This window comes from Oncorhynchus mykiss, chromosome 13, assembly GCF_057628025.1.
Source record: "Oncorhynchus mykiss isolate SJ-2025 chromosome 13, ASM5762802v1, whole genome shotgun sequence".
NCBI classification, from domain to species: domain Eukaryota; kingdom Metazoa; phylum Chordata; class Actinopteri; order Salmoniformes; family Salmonidae; genus Oncorhynchus; species Oncorhynchus mykiss.
Window position 1 is genome coordinate 40,909,263 of NC_143034.1, and position 20,105 is coordinate 40,929,367.

The window sequence follows — 20,105 nt, forward strand, 5'->3', positions numbered from 1 at the left end:
TGTTGTCCTATGGACAGAGTCTCCCACCTCAGCTGTAGATCTCTGCAGTTCATCCAGAGTGATCATGGGCCTCTTGGCTGCATCTCTGATCAGTCTTCTCCTTGTATGAGCTGAACGTTTAGAGGGACGGCCAGGTCTTGGTAGATTTGCAGTGGTCTGATACTCCTTCCATTTCAATATTATCGCTTGCACAGTGCTCCTTGGGATGTTTAAAGCTTGGGAAATTTTTTTGTATCCAAATCCGGCTTTAAACTTCGTCACATCAGTATCTCGGACCTGCCTGGTGTGTTCCTTGTTCTTCATGATGCTCTCTGCGCTTTTAACGGACTTCTGAGACTATCACAGTGCAGGTGCATTTATACGGAGACTTGATTACACACAGGTGGATTGTATTTATCATCATTAGTCATTTAGGTCAACATTGGATCATTCAGAGATCCTCACTGAACTTCTGGAGAGAGTTTGCTGCACTGAAAGTAAAGGGGCTGAATAATTTTGCACGCCCAATTTTTCAGTTTTTGATTTGTTAAAAAAGTTTGAAATATCCAATAAATGTCGTTCCACTTCATGATTGTGTCCCACTTGTTGTTGATTCTTCACAAAAAAAACAGTTTTATATCTTTATGTTTGAAGCCTGAAATGTGGCAAAAGGTCGCAAAGTTCAAGGGGGCCGAATACTTTCGCAAGGCACTGTATCTATTAAGGACAAAGTGAAAACATGTTTAATTTTTTTTTTGCAAATGTATTGAACATAAAATCCAGAAATATTTAATTACATAAGTATTCACACCCCTGAGTCAATAAATGTTAGAATCTCCTTTGGCAGCGATTACAGCTATGAGTCTTTCTGGGGAAGTCTTTAAGAGCTTTGCATGCCTGAATTGGACAATATTTGCACATGATTCTTTTTTAAATTCTTCAAGCTCTGTCCAGTTGGTTGTTGATCATTGCTAGACAGCCTTTTCAAGTCTTGCCATAGATTTTCAAGATTATTTAAGTAAAAATTGTAACTAGGCCATTCAGGAACATTCAATGGTGTCTTGGTAAGCAAATCCAGTGTATATTTGCCCTTGTGATTTATGTTATTGTCCTGCTGAAAGGTGAATTTGTCTCCCAGTGTCTGAACCAGGTTCTTCTCTAATATTTTGCATGTGTTTAGCTCTATTCCATTTCTTTTTATCCTAAAAAAGTCCCTAGTCTTGCCGAAGACAAGCATACCCATAACATGATGCAGACACCACCATGCTTGGAAATATGAAAAATGTGGTGGTCAGTGAGGTTTTGTGTTGGATTTGCCCCAAACATAACACTTTGTATACAGGACATAAAGTTAATTTCTTTGCCACATTTTTTGCAGTTTTACTTTAATGCCTTATTGCAAACAGGAATTATTTTATTCACTCTATCATTTAGGTTAGTATTGTGGAGTGCCTATAATGTTGTTCATCCATTCTCAGTTTTAAACTCTCACAGCCATTAAAATCTGTAAACGTTTTAGTCACCTTTGGCCTCGTGGTGAAATCTCTGAGCGGTTTCCTTGAGTTAGTTAGAATGCCTGTACCTTTGTAGTGACAGGGCTTTGCAGGTTGTATCAATACACCCAATTAACTTCACCATGCTCAAACTAAGCACATTTTTACTCCTGAACTTAGTTAGGCTTGCCATAAAAAAGAAAAATAGGGTTGAATACTAATTTCAGCTTTTCATTTTTAATAAATATGTAAACATTTCTAAAAACATAATTCCACTTTGACATTCTGGGCTATTGTGTGTAGGCCAGTGACACATCTAAATTTAATCCATTTGAAATTCAGGCTGTAACACAAAATGTGGAACAAGTCAAAGGGTTTGAATACTTTCTGAAGGCCCTGTATTTCATCATCACAGCTAACACAAACAGATCTGGGACTTGGCTACCTTTAAGACAACCCATGTCCCCATAAACCACAAAAATGTCCCCTTAAACCACCCCTGATGCTGAGTAAGCCCATTCCTGGTCCTTCTCTTCCTCCATTGGCCCTCTGGCTCAGTACTCCTGGCCCTGGTAGCCAGCGGAGCCATCAAAGGCTGGCTCTGTGCTGGCCGCGGTGTCAATGTCGGCGGCATAGCTCGTGTAGTCAGTGCCCATGGGGGACGCAGCGTTGGGGTCGGCGGTGGGGTCAACGTACTCCTGGGAGAAGAGGGCCGAGTCAGCCCCCAGCTTGTACTTCTGAAAGCCCAGGAAGGCCTGCACCGCCTTCGGAGTAGAGAGGGTGTTATGCGGCAGGCGAACAATTGAAAAGGGAATGGGCAATAATATAGAGGCGATAGCAAAACAATGTATGCGTGGAGAAGGGAAGAGGGAGCCCCAGACCATAGGGGGCAGCGAGCGATTGGAAAGGGGATGGGCAACAACATGAAAGCAATAGCAAAAAAATAGGTTGTGGGCGAGGGGGACAAACAAGAAAAGTGGAGACATGGGGTTGTGTGGGTGGGATTTGAATATGACAGATGGGCAGAATGAGATGACACGGATAGACGCAACCAATGATAGTGGGGGAGGAGGGTATATCAGGTAACATGCCAGTGATTAAAAAAAGGTATGAAGTAAGGTTAGGAGGATGAATGGTAGTTAAACAAGGGTGGGACAACGAGAGAAAAAGCGAGAGGGAGAAAGGAGGAAGAGGGGAGGAGGATTAAGCCGGTTAGTCAGTTTTAAGCGGGGAGTGTCAAAACCGATACAGTCAGTGGTCCTGGAATGACGTGAGGAATCTTTCACCTGATCAGGACCCGTCTTTGACTTATTTCTTTTTAAATACAACAGTAACAATTTATCATGAATAATAAACATTCACAAATCATCCCAGTGTCATATACAAAGCAAAAATATCCAAACGAAAAGAAAACTCATAATACAAAATAACAGACAGATTCACATAGTGGTTGCAGCCAGCTGGACCTGGTAACACTAAATGCATGTCATTAAGCTGTAGTAGTTAGCTACAGCTGTGGCACGTGTGTATGGGGAAGCATAAGGCTAGAGCTCATAGCTTTTCCTTCACAGATTTGTAGTTTTGGCATTGAAATAAAATGTGAACAATTACTACATATCTAAGATACAATCTAACAAGGTTTGGGATCAAATTGGTATGAACTCTGTACATTTTTATCACTTTCTAATAATTTCCTGATTGAACATTTTCTGTAGAGCCACTTTGCATGGTTGTGATCAATCTAATTTGAATGGTACCATGGAATCAAATTATTTTTTCAAATTAATACTTTACATAAAAATTAATTGAGACAATCAGCACAGGTGAACATAGCTAAAATGGTGGATTACTATGCCAGGCAATGGAGAACCTGATATGTCAACAGTAGCGTACCACCGTTTTAACCCCACAAAGACACTCATTTTTTGGCAATGGTTTGATATCAAGGCACTTTGGAAGGGCAATCTGAATCTAGAAAGCAGATCCTAGCTGTAAACACTAGCCAATCATAGTAAACAAATACAAGGTACTCCTTCAATATGTTTGGCCATCTAAGGAGGACAGCCTGGACGGGAAATTGGTGTGAGCGAAATAATGTGAGGGTCAGGATATCTATCATTAGGCTAGTGGTGGTGTGGGCTACGGAATGAACAGTTTGTTGTACTCTTCTTCGAACGACACTCTCTTTATCCTCTCCAGGGACAGCAGTGTCAGAGCACCCTAGAGAGAGACAAACAGGTCAGGGACAGTTATGGGATAGAAAGGGTGGTGAGGGTGGTCACCAGATACAATCCTTCCATAAAGTTACGTATCAGTCTAGAAAAAGCTTAAAAAAGGTTGAGACGGAAGCAAAGATTAAATTGGCGAAGAGGTAGAAACTTAGATCTGAACTAACTAAAACAGAGATTAAGCATCATTGTATACAAAAATACAGCATAGACAAAGATTAATATTGAGAAAATGTGGAATCTAAACAGACCCAGAGAAAATAGAATTAGGAGAGAAAGCTCAGATCCAGGTTACAAAACAGCAGAAAAACAGAAGACACTTCTAAATATGAAGAAAAAGCAGTGTTAAACAGAGCTAAGTTAAAGACTGACAAAGAGGAGCAGAATGTTATGACCCAGCTTCAGACGGAGCAGAATTAGAGCCTGATGAAGAAGGCAGAGGTGATATGTAAATCAATTTAATTGAAGGGGCACTGATGGAAAAATGTGATATGAATACATTTTGCGTAAAATACATATTTTCTATTTTGTAGATGCACAAATGGCCATTACGCCAGACAGAAAGGTTGATGAAATGGAGGGCTGTTGTACTGTACGTACCCAGGTGAAGATGGAGAAAAAGGCGAAGGTAATGGCGGCTCGGGCTGCGTCCGCGCCCTCCCTTAGAGGGTTGTCCTCCTCCTTGGCAACCTGCCACTGGTTGGCCAGGAAACAGAACCCCACAAACCAGACAAACGACCAGAATGCTACAGGAAGGATGGGGAGAGAGAGAGAAAAAAAAGGGAGAGGGAGAATTCCAAACGGAAACCATTAATACTATGGGTGGTAAAACTAAAGAAAAAAATCTGTTCTTGAAATGTAATATCATACTCAGTAATACCACATTACAAATGTCATGCCAATAACAGACTGACATGAGTATGTTTGTGCATTATGAGCAACACCACAAAGGTCATGCAACAATATAAAAAAACATATCAACTACTGATACACAACATATTTTGCAACCATTTTTACAAGCCTCAATAGCCTCACAGTAATCAAAGCTGAGCCTCAAAGGTCATAACAAGTATGTTAGGGTTTATCAGCCACACCACAGCTAACCAGAGGGGGTCACCTGTGCACATACAAAATGGCTCCTATTGTACTCAAGTCCGCAATGTCCTAGAGCTGGGATTCAAATTCCAGGGCTCTGTTCCAATACTATTAATACGCATCCTTCTTTAATCCTTTCCTTGAAGTAATCACCCATCTGATATATAATTGGTGAGAGCAATGCAGTGAAAAGCTTGCTTCTATGCCAATCCAGTCACATTGGAGTGATTACGTCAAGGAAAGGAGGAAGGAGGGATTATACATTTTAAGAGTATACAGACAGGGCCCAGTACGCCTAATGGCTATTGAATAAACAAGACTTTTATCAATGTCCATGTATTGATCCGTGTTTCCTAAGAGTTTAGAAAGGCTAAAGACAAAGGCCACATCCACCTCCCCTGAACCGAACCTTCACAGAGCACCCAGATAAACTGTGTGCCTCCAAACACACTCCAAACTCGTATCATGACCATCTTCTCAACAAAAACAATCCCTTCCTTTGCTGTTAACGAACACACAATCACCTCCCGCATCCCCCAGTTAAACTCACACCAACAAGCCAAAACAACATCCTTCCTGTGTGGGGTGAAGTTGTCCGTAGACACTGATCAGTGGTCAGTTTTGAATTTCCCCGTAAATGGTTAAGGTTCGAATTGGGGGAGGAAAAGCTGTTCCTAGACTGGTGCCTAGGAGAAACTACACCCCAGAGCTTACCAGACACTCCAATGTCAGCAAGCACAGCCTTCTTGCGGTCCTTGACGCTGCTGATCTGGGGGAAGTAGACGTCCAGGACCAGGAAGGCAGCACAGCTTAGGAAAGCCAGGGTTCCCATCCCCACTGCGTAGTTACAGGCATTCTGGTTCCTGTTGAAGATGCAGAACTCCTCAATCTCGTCAGGCCGGTTCACATAGCCCTCGTTGGCTATACAGCCAAAGATCACGATGGAGAAGAGCTGGGGGAAGAAGAGAGGGAGGGTGTGAGAAAGAAGTTGATTGAGGAGAGAGGGTAGAGTAGGGAGAAAAGGAGAAATGCATAGGAAAATCAAAATCAGTAGCTCCAGGAGGACAGTTGGCAACTGCTGATCTACAGCACGGTAGTAAAATCAATGTGGATGGTAAATCAGTTGCACAAGCTGATCCTTTTTGTATCCTATGTAAATCTGTTATACAGGCATATGGAAAGTATTGTCATGACGTGGCAATCATTAATTCAATGACTTATCTTAGCAATTAACTATGTTTAATTAATTACATGATTAAATTAATAATGTAACAACTTGGGGCACCACGGGAAACATATTTAACAAGTTATTATCTCCCAAATTAAACTCTTATAAGATATATTCATATCTATAGATAAGTCACTTATACATGTATTTTTACCTCATCAGTCTCATTCTGAACGTCATAATATTCTATAAATCTGCACGAACCCTAGTCTACATGATGACTAAGTAAATAAATAATTAAGCCAATGTGTAAACTAACTAACTAAATATTTACGCAGAAATGCACACAGTATAGGTTGAATAATGCATTGAAAAGTCCCCAGTGCACTAACCCGATATGACGGCTGGTTACACAATGAAAGGGGTGGGGAAAGAAAGAACGGGAGAAGAAGAGACAAAGGAATTCAACTATCGTACATAGTTGAATAACACGCTCATCGTAAATATGGATATTTAGCACACTAACAAATGCTCATTCAGATGTAAAAATGCAACGCAAATATGAAATCGCCGATCCGTCTGTGACGAATAGTTCGACAGAAAGTCTCTGGTTGTGTAAGTCTCTGGTTGTCCACCAGAGATCACCATGTCCTTAGTAGTTGTAGTATCTTTCTTTGTTCTGGAAGTGTTTGTTACACTGGATACATCAGACATTCCAATGATCATTTGATAAGATCTTCCTTGTGTCTTTGGTCAAAGTTCTAGACTACCTTACATGCAGAGCGGCAGGTGGTGCCTACCGTCTTAGTCTTCTTCACTCGTCGAGTCTCAGGAGGGTCTTGTAGTTTTAGACCATTTGTCACATATTCAGCTCGCGCTGCACGTATACTGGTCTAGTAGTTTTAAACCATTTTACACGTCAGTAGCAACCAGGCAACGTAACTATGTAGCCACGGCTCCACGCTGTCTGGTCTAATGTAAATTTAATTAGGAGTCCTTTAGAAGTACTCTGGAAAAAGGGCCATTCCATCCTTTTGGCATAATGTCTGTGCCCATGTAGGCATGGTTACTGACTGGCAACAGTTTAGGTAGAAACACTTCTCATTTAGAAGGCTAAAATCACATTTCATCTTCCCACAAACAGTTTCATATTTAATCATAAGTTTAACAACATTTTACAACCTGACAACTGGGACGTATACATTTGTAGAGTAACTGTTATTTAGTTACACCGTTCTTAATCAAATCACAAAACAACAACTGATTTGACATGATTATTGTTTGGAGCCCCAACAATCATTTCCCACATTATTTGCGTTAGAAATATTGTTTTAAATGTCCAACCTTTTGATGTTAAAGTTTTGGGGGCAGAGTCTCTTTCTACACACAAAGAATTTTTGACTTCTCCATTCTGCAGTGCACGAGACAGGAAGTTTACGACCAGTCGGCAAAGTCCTAGAACCAGCCCCACTTCATATCTGGTGGGAGAGAGAGAGGGGGAGCTCTCTTTGATCCTCACCCAGGAGGGAAAGTCATGACATTATTCAGACCCCTTGACTTTTTCCATGTTTTGTTACGTTACAGCCTTGTACTAAAATGTACAAAAAAAATCCTCATCTATCTACACACAATACCCCAATACCCTAACTCAAGAACATTCCGAAACTTGTCCCGACACCACTCATGCATTGTCTTGGCTGTGTGCTTCGGGTCGTTACCTTGTTGGAAGGTGAACCTTCGCCCAAGTCGGAGGTCCTGAGCGCTCTGGAGCAGGTTTTCATTAAGGATCTCTGTACTTTACTCCGTTCAGCTCTCCCTCGATCCTGACTAGTCTCCCAGTCCCTGCCGCTGAAAAACATCCCCACAGCAGGATGCTGCCACCACCATGCTTCACCGTAGGGATGATGCCAGGTTACCTCCAGATGTGACACTAGGCATTCAGACTAAATTAATTCAATATTGGTTTCAGACCAGAGAATCTTGTTTTTATGATCTGACAGTCCTTTTAGATGCCTTTCGGCAAACTCCCAGCAGGCAGTCACGTGCCTTTTACTGAGGAGTGGCTTCCGTTGGCCACTCTACCATAAAGGCCTGATCGGTAGAGTGCTACAGAGATGGTTGTCCTTCTGGATGGTTCTCCCATATCCTCAGAGGTCACCTCCCTGACCAAGGCCCTTCTCTCCCGATTACTCAGTTTGTCCAGGCGGTCAGCTCTAGGAAGAGTTGAGGTGGTTCCAAACTTCTTCCATTTAAGAATGGAGGCCACTGTGTTCTTGGGGACCGTCAATGCTGCAGACATTTTTTAGTACCCTTCCCCAGATCTGTGCCTCGACACAATCCGGACAATTCCTTTGACCTCATGTCTTGGTTTTTGCTCTGACATGCACTGTCAACTGTGGAACCTTATATAGAGAGGTGTGTGCCTTTCCAAATAATGTCCAATCAATTGAATTTACCACAGGTAGGCTCCAATCAAGTTGTAGAAACATCAAGGATGATCAATGGAAACAAGATGCTCAATTTCAAGTCTCATAGCAAAGGGTCTGAATACTTACCTAAATAAGGTATTTCTGTTTTCGCTTTGTCATTATAGGCAATTGTGTGTAGATTGACCAAAAAAAAAAGTGAATACACTGTAGTAATGTATGACATCATGCAGAGAAGTCACAACATGATCATGTCATCACACTTTGGGGTAAAATTAATCCAGAACCTACAAATCCACAGTCCCATTTTCACCCAGTTGCCTACATTCAGATACATGTATGGCAGTACCTGATCTGACACGAGTGTAGATGAAGGAAGATCTGAATGACACATCATGTGAAACAGTAAGCTAAGTCAAAACTGGCCCATCTTGCACCAATGCCAGTAACTACATCATGAAACCATCTAGCATTATAGCAGCATTAAAAACATCTACTCATTGAATTCACATACATTAGAAAAATGACTCATATACTGGAGTACATCCCAATTGTTTTGATCCAGGTTCAGGCCAGGGTTGATGTTTGTTTTGTTGATGATGAAATGGGATTATAGGGAGCTTGTGTATACTACTGCATCTATTGCGCTCAGGCACGTGCACAGTTAGGAGTCAACCTGTGCCCAGCACGTGCCCAGCATATGCCCCTTTGAACTCCCATTCGACAAGTGCCCGTTTGCGTGGTGCTATAACTATTATTTTATGTATAAGGTTTTGTCGTTATTGTTCTGAACCCATTGCCCGCAAGTCGTTGTGACGTTGTCAAGTTCGCCAAACCCGTCTGTTGGTTGCACCCAATGGTCTGCCCTGTACTGAGATTGCACACGCCCGGTATCCAAACATGACACCGGTCGAGTGTGTGTAGCAAGTCAACTAGTTTAAATATCAACAGTGCTGCCTCAGCAGCATAACATTTGATTAACACTTGATTAACATCATTATTCATATTTGGTCTGGTTGGCTGATACTTGATTACAAGAATTTCGCTACACTCGCATTAACATCTGCTAACCATGTGTATGTGACAAATAAAATTTGACTTTGATTTGAAGAATGGGAAATGTCAGAATAAGAGTAGAGAATGATTTATTTCAGCTTTAATTTATTTCATCACATTCCCAGTGGGTCAGAAGTTTACACACTCAATTAGCATTCAGTAGCATTGCCGTTAAATTGTTTAACTTGGGTCAAACTTCTAACCCACTGGAATTGTGAATCAGTGAATGATAAGTGAAATAATCTGTAAACAATTGTTGGAAAAATTACTTGTGAAATGCACAAAGTAGTTGTCCTAACCGACTTGCCAAAACTATAGTTTGTTAACAAGAAATTTGTGGAGTGTTTGAAAAACGAGTTTTAATGACTCCAACCTTAGTGTATGTAAAATTCCCACTTCAACTGTATATGAAGGTTGCATCCTTGCCTCCTTTCTTCCATGTTCTGAAAAAAAAAAGTGTGTGCTGCTATCTGCTCCATAATTTCCTGCTTGCTTCCACCCCATTATTTGATCATCTTCCTTTGCTGTCATTTTTCATCCCAAACTTCTCTTAACCATGCTTTATAGCTCATATTGTAAGCATTTCATTGCACAGTTTACACTGTATCCTGTGCGGATGACAAACTTTGATTTGAAAATGCAAAGAGGATAGAGATTTGTTTGTGGACATGATCTGGTTGTAAATCTGTGAATTCCCTACTCTCTAGTTGTCTGCTGGTGTGGTCTCCCTCCTGGTCCATTCACCTACTCAGATATATAATTACCAGGCTAGCAGCACAGCTCTCAGTCCTGTCTGGATCACAAGGCCCCAGCACCTCATAGACGTATGAAAGCAGGCATTGTGGCTGGCACCACGTGGGGTCCTGATCTTGTGATCATCAGCAGCCTTTCATGCTCCATATTAAGCCTGAGGGAATTTAGTGTTTGTGTGTGTATGTTTATCATGTGATCAAAAAATAATAAACTTATGCACGACTTTCTCAAGATGAGCAGCACTGGGTTTCTGTTACAGTTTCACTGCTGCACCACTACCACAACCTAACAATTAAATGCATCCAAAAGATACATGTTGGATTACTGTCAGAGTCCCAGTGTGTGCCTATTAGTGTGCAGGATGTCTTTCAGGCAGGCATACCAGTCAATAAATCAATCAGGCTTTGCACACCATTACAGCTAGAGCCACTCAGCTTTGCTGCAAGCTACAACCGAGGCCTACAGAGGCACTTTGCTCTTGTGGTCATAGCAATACTGTGAGCAGAGTGCACTGGATGCCCTCTCGCTCTCTGAATCTCCTTGTGCTAGTCTCCCTCAGTCAGTGTATTCTCCTCCATCATGGAGTACCACTGATACAGATGTTGATTGAGATGTACATAAAGGAGTCCTTGACGAAGAAACATGGACACACACACACACACACTGCTTGCTGGCCAAGCACCACATTTCTGCCCTCCCCCACAATAATTCCATTTTAATCTCTGTGACCTTGTGTTCACACACACAGAGAGACAGAGAGAGAGAGAGAGAGTGAAAGGTGGAACAACCAAGACTGACAGATTCTTTGAGTCACAAGACCAGAAGTCTTTCTCCATACTAATGCACACATAAGTACTACCAGGAAACCAGAAATGCCAACTCCCTATTTACAGATGGCTAGCTGAATATAGGCCTAACACGAAGTTGCAGGTGTGCATGTTAATGCATAAGAAGCAGACAGCTCAACAAAAACACAGGAGGAAAAGGCACATCCATCCGAGACAAACCAACCATCAAACCCCATTTTTGCTGCTGTGGAAATATCAACGGAACAATGTTTTCAACTGGTTACAGTAATTTCAACGAAACAGTGCAAAAACAGAATGAAAAACGGTTACAAAATGAAAACCGATTGCAAGAGCAAGGTCGGCAATAGCAACTTCAAAACAAAACACTAAACAGTGTTTTTCAACACACCACTACCTACTACAACCCTGTTCCTGGAAAGCTAAGAGAGGTCCATATTCTCCACCGGTCTTCTCAGAGTAGATTGGCCTCAACTACTTACATCATAAGCCCTTACAAAATTCCCCCGCCCATCTCTACCTAAAGGCTGTGGTGAAAACTCTGTGCCCAGTAGAGCGTCTAGATCCAGATGCTGGTCTTGGCAGGAGGAACAACTCAATGACACCAATGTCATCCTGGTTTTGGGTAACTGTATTTGAGCTACGCTCCAATGAGCCGCATACACACAGAATCAGAGGTCCTCTCCACATCACAGCGAATCATCGTCACACAAATAACAAGAAGGAGAGAGGGAAGGAAAGGAGACGGCTAGTCGGGAATGTAGTGCTCATAACAGAGAAGAGAAAGATATTGTTGCTATTGGGGAGGTGAAGTGCAGCTTTAGAATGACATTTAGCTGCTGTACCGTAGTGTGTATATACATTCGTGGCACACACACATTCCATTTAAACTGTCAAAAGAAAAAGAGAACAAAGGTTATCAATTTGCTAGCTGAAAAATAACAGAGGGTCATCCAAAACATGAACACTAGTTCACATTTCACCAGGGCAAAGTCCCAGCAGAGTCTTCTGGCTCATTAGCTCAACAGATGCTGGGAATTGTTAGATATCCTACCAACATACGACTACTACTAATACTCGACAGACTTCCATTCGATCGACACATTTCGTGGTATCCCTCCTGGCCTCTAGTTAATATGTGAAAAAGAAACCGCTGCACACTGGGGCTCTTGGTAACTCCAACAAGGTTTAAGGGGTGTCAATCAACATTTCGGTCTAATGAGACCATGGTCAATCAGGGTCATGTTCAAATACAAAAATCCAATCAAATTTTACTTGTCACGTTTTGTTAAGAACAGGTGTACAGTCACAATGAAATGCTTACTTACGGGTCATTTTCCAACAATGCAGAGTTATAGATAAAATGTCATCAAAATTAAATAGTGACAGTAATGAATACACAGTGAATAACAATAAAGATACAAAAATAACATATAGTACCAGTACAGAGTCTATGTGCAGGGGTACGAGGTAACTGAGGTAGCTACAGTGGGGCAAAAAAGTATTTAGTCAGCCACCAATTGTGCAAGTTCTCCCACTTAAAAAGATGAGGCCTGTAATTTTCATCATAGGTACACTTCAACAATGACAGACAAAATGAGAAAAAAAATCCAGAAAATCACATTGTAGGATTTTTTATGAATTTATTTGCAAATTATGGTGGAAAATAAGTATGTACATGTAGGTAGGGGTAAAGTTACTAGGCAACAGGATGGATGATAAACAGTAGCAGAAACCTATGTGGTGAAAGTTTGTGTGTAGTGTGTGTGTGTGTGTGTGTGTAAAATAGTTAGTGCAACAACAAAAAGGCCAACGCAGTCAACGCCATTTGATTAGCTATTTAGCAGTCTTGTTTAGCAGTCTTATGGCTTGGGGGTAGAAGCTGTTCAGGGTCCTGTTGGGTCCAGACTTGGTGCACTGGTACTGCTTGCTGTGCGGCATAAGAGAGAACAGTCTGTGGTTTGCAGCCGGACACACTGTAGCAAAACGTTTTGCAACAAAAAACAAAAACAAGTTCCAGGTGGTAACTCCACATTAAAAAAAAGCATCTCTCCTTACTGAACATGGTTTGGAAAGCAAGCAGAGGAGAGGAGGTCAAAAAGCTCAACATCCAAACCCTGTCACCTTTTACATACCAAACAGACATTACGCCTTGGCTGGAGAACATTTCAAATAATGTTCTTATGTCCCCAGCGTCACTGCCAAACACCGGTGCAAAGTTTGACCGTGGAAATGTACTAATAGTGCTCCGGTTATAGTGGCTCCAACATCTGAATGAACATGCCACGCATACACACACACACACACACACACACACACACACACCTAATGCAGTACCATCAACTATGGTGGAGCGTCATCAGGCCTGTGCAGTAGAGTTTGGCTCGGCTCTGGTCATTCTTGTGAGTAGGGTATAAGTGTCTATTTTTTAAAATTTTTATTGTGTCTCTGTGCCTAATTGGTCAATTAAAATCAGTAACAACATTGACAAAGTAGCAGACATTGCAGCCCTCCAGAACCAGAGACCCACCAAAAGGAAATACTTCTCCATTTCCAGGTGTCCATCTACTGTATTAGCTCAATAAAGCTTGTATTGATCTGGTGACTGAGTAGTTTCTCAATGGGACACCATCATGTATCATCATCCAACATCACTCGACAGATCCCAGTGACATCATTAACAGGAGTACTAGAGAAAAATAACCGTGTTATTCAGAGAATGCTCCATGGAATGAAGAAAAACAACTCATTCCACATTCCCTCATGACTCGCAAGCACATGACTATTCTATTTGCTCAGACAAAGGCGTCACACTGAAAAGGCAGCAGATGATCGGACAAGGAAAAGAACGCTGAACTAAAAGGGGGCTGATAGGATGTACTAAACTGTCATGTCACATGACCTATAACACCCCTAGTTACAAGGTCGCCATGATACAAAGACCCAGCCATTCTAAAGGCCGTCCCTGTCCACTTCCTCTGGTGAATAACGTACTTGTGTCGTGAGCAAGCCTCCTCTCATGTGTCCCCATTCCTCCCTCCCTCCGTCCCTTTCTCATGAGTGGGCCTGCCGGTGACATCTTTCCGGTGGTCTCTGACAGTCGTCATGCCAACACAGCAGACCTCAATCAGCCAATCAGGATCTCGGTTGGGGAAGGGGGGGGGTCCACCGCCCTCTCATCCTGAAGAGAAAGCTGTGGTCCAGCAAGTTAATACTAACCTATCATCATCATCATCATCACACGGAGGGCTACAATGGCAGATTTTAAAATGGGAGGGGCTGAGCTTACATTCCCCTTCTCGATATTAAATGGCAGATTTCTCTCCACCACGACAAATGTGTTGGTGATGGTGTCCATCGTTGTTTTGTTTAGCCTTAGTACTCATGAAAGCAGGTTGTCTGATAACACATTTCTGGATCTTAGCTGAATGAGGAATAAAACCTCTCCATGATCATTGGAGTTCCCTCCCAAATCTGCTGCATTCCTTTTTAGTGTTGTACACCTTTTCTCTAATCACTATGCTAGACAGACGGACAGACGGACGGACGGACAGGACAGGACAGACAGACAGGACAGATGTGGGAAGTATTTGTTACATGTATTTTAAATATGTTTTAAATGACTTGAGTATTTTGTAATTTGTATTGCACTGGGCTAGACTACACTCCAATGTATTTTGTAACAAGATAGTTTCGAGAGTTAAAACATGTCAAAATACTTTCCTATACCATTTTTTTATTTTTATTTCTTAAATAGTGGTTCAACATTTTGTGGCCCCCTTTCACCCTGCATTCGTATCAGAAGTCTGATAGAACTATGGTGTGATAAGAGTGTATGCTAAATTAACTAAATATAAAATGTACACGTAAAAATTAACAATTGCAAAGCATGTTGAGTATTATTCTAATGAGCCCCCCCCCCCCCAAAAAGGCTATTAATAATAATAATAATAATACCCAGTGTGCTCTGCAGTTCATTTAGGTAGGTTCATTTTCACAACTACACTTAGGTAATTTTGCAGACATTCTTATCCAGAGTGACTTAGTCGCTGCACTCAACTAATCTAGATTAACAACATATCACAGTCATAGCAAGTAAATGTTTCTATAAACATTACTGGGAATGTAGTTGCTGCTGGGGCTGCCTACTTGCAAATGTATTTCTGTATTTAAAAATATACCAAATACATGCATTTTTATTAAATACATTCCAAACCACAAGCATTTTGTAGTTTATTTTGATACATTGATCTTTCTCAGATCTCTCAGGTCTCAGATCTAAATGAAACACCAGGATAAGAGCAAATCAATTATTTTTGTCTTTCTGTTTATTTTAGATACAAAACAATAGCCTTCATGTCCAATTACATCTGTTCGCAACAATAATGGCCTGAGAACCTGCACACGTGTAGCCTACAGCAGACAGGAATCTTTGGCTCCAGTAATTGAACCTTGCGGTCCGCAGGCACTGACGAGGCGCCAGGCTCGTGCCGCCACTGTATCCGAGGTTGTAATATACAGCCTCCAAAGCCTTGTCCTTACTAACACCTCAAATCCTAAGCTTGCTGATCATTGTCTGTGTAAATACTAGCCTACAAAGGCCTTGTCACTACTAATTGTGCACAAAGAGTTCAATAATAACAATAACGTTAATACTGTATACTTATTATTAAGTATCCCGGATACTTCCGGATTTTGGCAATGAGGCCCTTTATCTAGTCAGATGAACTTGTGGATACCATTTTTATGTCTCTGTGTCCAGTATGAAAGAAGTTAGAGGTAGTTTTGCGAGCCAATGCTAACTCGAGTTACCCATAGACTTCCAGTCATTGCGCTATCTACTAGCATGCTCATTGCTAAAATCCCCAAATATCCCTTTAACAAGAGGAAATCAAGCTCTGGTTTTCACATTGATTTGTGACGGACTGAAAATCATTCCATGCTTGACTATTGAGTTCTGAGATGGTTCCAAAATAGCCTGTCTGCATTTACACAGACAAAATCTTTTGCCAAGTAATGGTCTTTGACCAATCAGATCAGATTTTTATCAGAATTGACCTGCCTGTACAGGCTGGTCTCAGACTAGACGTAACATGGTAAACAAAAATATGTCCCGCTCAAATTAGTATATGTTATGTTACGTTTGGTATGGTTACCAGTACTCAGAATGCCTGGTGGTATTGATGGCCCGTCAATCCCCCCTTGTGTGACTGAACATATTAATAATAATTCCTTTCTCCTGGCTGCCAATAACCCCCCCCAATGACTACTGTAGAATTGTGTCTTTGGCTGCTGGACAACAGAAAGTTGAAAACATGAAAGAAATACTGGTATCAATGGGATATGAGGAAGTGTTTATAAAATAATCCCCTTAACGTTCCTATGGTTGGAAGTGGGGATGCGCGATATATCGGTGAAGATAATTGGCCGACGTTAACTAAAAATGCCAACATCTACATCGGCCCGATGTCTAGTTCAACGCGGATGAGCAAAACCGATGTCAAAGCTGACGTGCATACCTATATAACTTAGGTACATGACGTAATGACGCCACATAAAATGTTGCGCTACACAGCATTCCTAACCTAAACAACAATGTCAGCTATGTGGATCGAGGAGTCAACAAGTCGAGCAGTCATTTGAAAGAGTCAGAACATTTCAGCGAGACAACTCAAAAGGCGAAATCCATTAATGCCAAGATAATGGAATTCATTGCCATTGACAATCAACCGTTCTCTGTTGTAGTCGTATTTCATGCTAATGAATGTTGTGATTCTCATACCGCTGCTGCATTTGAGAACATGTTTGAAACTTGGAACCATGAACACACTAGCTAGCTCCATTCAAACAACTGACTCGAGAAATAAGCTCATCAACTGAGTCTGCAGCAGACGTGATACCCTCTGTCATGGCATTGAAACGCCTGCTTAACAGGCATTCTCTCTTTACTGTGTCGCCACCATGCTCGATGCTATGTACAAGGACCGCTACTTCGATGCAGACAAGAAACAGGGTTTAAGTGAAATGTTAATAACACAGCTGGACAAGATGGAAATGGACACAGTGACAGTGCATACTGAGGAAGAGAAGCCATGGACAGACAGAGCTGAAACTTCACTGCTTGACCTGTATGATGAAATCCTGGTTGAAAATGAAACGACTGAACAAATGAACAACGAAACAGCACAGCAAGTAAGTGAAAGAAATAGGTTTTGATTATGCGTTACTGGTAATGGGGACATACGTAAATGCAAACAAAATAACTTTTTGGTCAGTGTGGTGTGAGTGTGTAACCTTTATTTAACTATTTAACTTTATTTTAACATTTAAGAACAAATTCTTATTTACAATGACGGCCTACCCTGGCCAAACTCGGACGACGCAGGGCCAATTGTGCGCCGCCCTATGGGACTCCCAATCACAGCCGGATGTGATAGAGCCTGGATTCAAACCAGGGACTGTAGTGACGCCTCTTGTACAGAGATGCATTCCCTTATACCGCTGCGTCCATGTCTGTGTGTTAACTATTTAACTGTACTACAATGCTTAAAAGGCCTCAAAAAAACTTTCATATCGGGTATCAGTATCGTTTTTTTTTTGGTCAAGAAAAATATTGGATATCAGTATCGGCCAAAAATGTCATATCGGTGCATCACTAGTTGGAAGAGGGTAAGATATTCCACATAAAATAAAAACATCCAGGTTTTAAACAGTTACGTTTATGATGAAATAGTTTCAAAATGTTGACTGCCTCCATTCAGATTGCAAGGTGGGTGATGCGCAACAGGCACTGGCCTCCCTCTTCTATCTAAACTTACAGTGCATCTAGTATGACAAAAATAAAGCATTTACACGTAAATATAAATTATCCGACCTACATTATATTTGGTCTAGACTTTAGATGTTAGTATAAATTATCCGACCTACATTATATTTGGCCTAGACTTTAGACGTTAATATAAATTATCCGACAGACACTTTTTTTGCTACTTTGCAACTACTTAGCGTGTTAGGTTATAAGGTTAGGGGAAGGGTTAGCTATTCCCATCCTTAACGTTAGCCACCTATCTACCAAGCTAATGTTATTGGAATTCGTAACATATCATACATATTGCAAATTCATAACACATTGTATTAATTACAATTCGTAAAATATCATGAATTGTAATTCATAACATATCATACGAAATAGATGGACATCCACAAATGAATAAATACTATACCATTTTGGTTAAATATGTTACGTCTACCCCTGATTCCACGTTGGCCTGTGTAAACACAGCCTGTTAAAAGGGGCAATCTGCAGTTACTACATCCATTTCTGGACAAACAAATGATTGATATGTACCTATTGTTCTTGAAGAATATAATTTATAAATGCCTCATGAGCGTAACTCAACTGTCAAAATATAAGCTTTTCTTACTCCAATGTTTGTAAACAAAATAAATGTAAACAAACACTATACAGCCTCAAAAAAATTGTTCAAACTATAATTGTGATATCTTGGATGGTCAGTCCTTGCATCCATAGCTCGGTCTATGAACATGATTGGTTACATTACTCCAGACACATTCCTCAGCTTTTTAGCGATACAGTGGCTGGGTGTGTGGCTTTGTTATTGTTTCAACTACTGATTGCTACTTTAACTGACATTTAGTAGTCTATAAAATAGGGGTCTTTATTTCAGTGGTAGCCATAACAATTTAATTGAACACATATGGTTTTCAAGCCAAGGTAGCTATAGTCAGTAGTGAAATATTATGATAGTCTGAAAACAATAATATTTATTCTGTGCGTCCCATTAACGTCCTTCCACTCAAATGTGTGCGTAAGCAGGGTATATAGCCTAGCCTATGGGGTTAACAGATTGCCTACTAATCAATCGGTTTGCTTTTAAATCCTACACATTGCTCGACTGTTTGTAGATATTTTGCTGTACACACACAAACCACCCGTGTCATCCACTCTTGAATTGTTAAAACGACGTGCTCAAATAAACGACACAAAACATGACCACTCACTCACCCAGCACACAAGCCGAAGAATCGTTTGAGGCTGTTGAAAGAACGTCAATGGGTCGAAGGCTCCTCCAGCCTTCCCCGCACCGTATGCTTGCATCCCTTGCATCACCCCCTCCATCTTCAGCTGCGGCTGGTGGTGATTTCCCCGTCTCCGAATTCAGTACACAGTCTAAGACGTTAAATTACGTGGGTTTGTGCGCTCGTTCAGTGTACTGACCTTGGTATTATTATAACGCTGCCCGTTGTAACGGGATTGACTCGGTTTTAATTGATCCTAGTCTCTGCTCTGCCCTTTTGCCAATCCAAAACCTTCCGAACGTGGCTGCTTTCTGTGGTTTTGAAGCTAATTTATTTCCCTCAACAGCCTCTCCCCCTTCTAGGTTCCCTTTCTCATCTAAAGGGTTGAGAGAAAGAAGCCGAGCAGACACGCATTCTTGTGAGTAGCGAGTGCGCGCATACGGCACAGTCAAGTTTTTGACGCGCACTCACTCTCGACAATCACAGCAAGCTCCTTGCCCTTTTATTTTTACTGAGTCGCGCTCCTAACAAAAAACATTATCTTGTTCAATAACGGGGAAATAAACTATTTAAAAAATGAGCCTACACGCTAGGACATGAAGTGGGGAGAAACAAGCCCACTCACTTCAGGCTCAGATATTTATTATATGCATGGGTGATCAGCGATCTCTTCCTGATTTACAAATTGGATCAACTGCTTTGCTCAATCTGTTCGTCTCCCCAGTCTACCGTGTCGGAGAGGCCCATGCCACCTGGCGGATAACTATTGGCCGTGGCTCTCACGAGGAAAAACATTGTTCATGACTATGTAATGTGTTGTGTTTAAATCTAGAATGTATCGTTCAAGTAATTTACTGACTCGTGTTTTTTAGTCCAGGGCATAAAGAGCCACCCAGAGACATATCCCATGAAAATGAGTAAAGCCTGCAAATCCCGAGGTATAATTATATTCCATGAGAAATTATGACATTACCACGAAAAGATAGACATATAAGCCTATTGCTTTTTCTTCTTCAGAGCCAACAATGACATTAGGACAATAAATAAATAGAACAACTATT

At 41.2% G+C, this 20,105-nt stretch overlaps 1 protein-coding gene across 3 annotated transcripts; it reads right to left on the reverse strand.

Annotated features, from left to right (window-relative positions):
- Positions 1–1,693: 1,693 nt before the first annotated feature.
- LOC110486132 (synaptogyrin-1) lies at positions 1,694–19,779 on the reverse strand. Of its 3 annotated transcripts, none has more exons than XM_021557503.3 (4): positions 19,031–19,779; positions 5,510–5,747; positions 4,301–4,446; positions 1,694–2,236 (listed from the first exon to the last, which is right to left on the reverse strand). In XM_021557503.3, exons 1-4 carry the CDS (start codon positions 19,142–19,144, stop codon positions 2,027–2,029), a joined length of 708 nt encoding a protein of 235 aa, XP_021413178.1. In that variant the 5' UTR covers positions 19,145–19,779; the 3' UTR covers positions 1,694–2,026. The 3 variants fall into 3 exon arrangements, with proteins under 3 accessions (XP_021413178.1, XP_021413179.1, XP_090052327.1); XM_021557504.3 differs by having other exon boundaries at positions 1,694–3,692; XM_090196201.1 differs by lacking the exon at positions 19,031–19,779 and adding an exon at positions 6,764–6,893.
- Positions 19,780–20,105: the final 326 nt, after the last annotated feature.

Coding starts and splice junctions, on each gene's coding strand:
- LOC110486132 (XM_021557503.3), bottom strand. CDS start 19,144: ATGGAGGGGGTGATGCAAGGGATGCAAGCATACGGTGCGGGGAAGGCT. Junction 5,748..19,030: donor TTCTTCGGCTTGTGTGCTGG/GTGAGTGAGTGG, acceptor TTCTTCCCCCAG/CTCTTCTCCATCGTGATCTT. Junction 4,447..5,509: donor TGCTGACATTGGAGTGTCTG/GTAAGCTCTGGG, acceptor TCCTTCCTGTAG/CATTCTGGTCGTTTGTCTGG.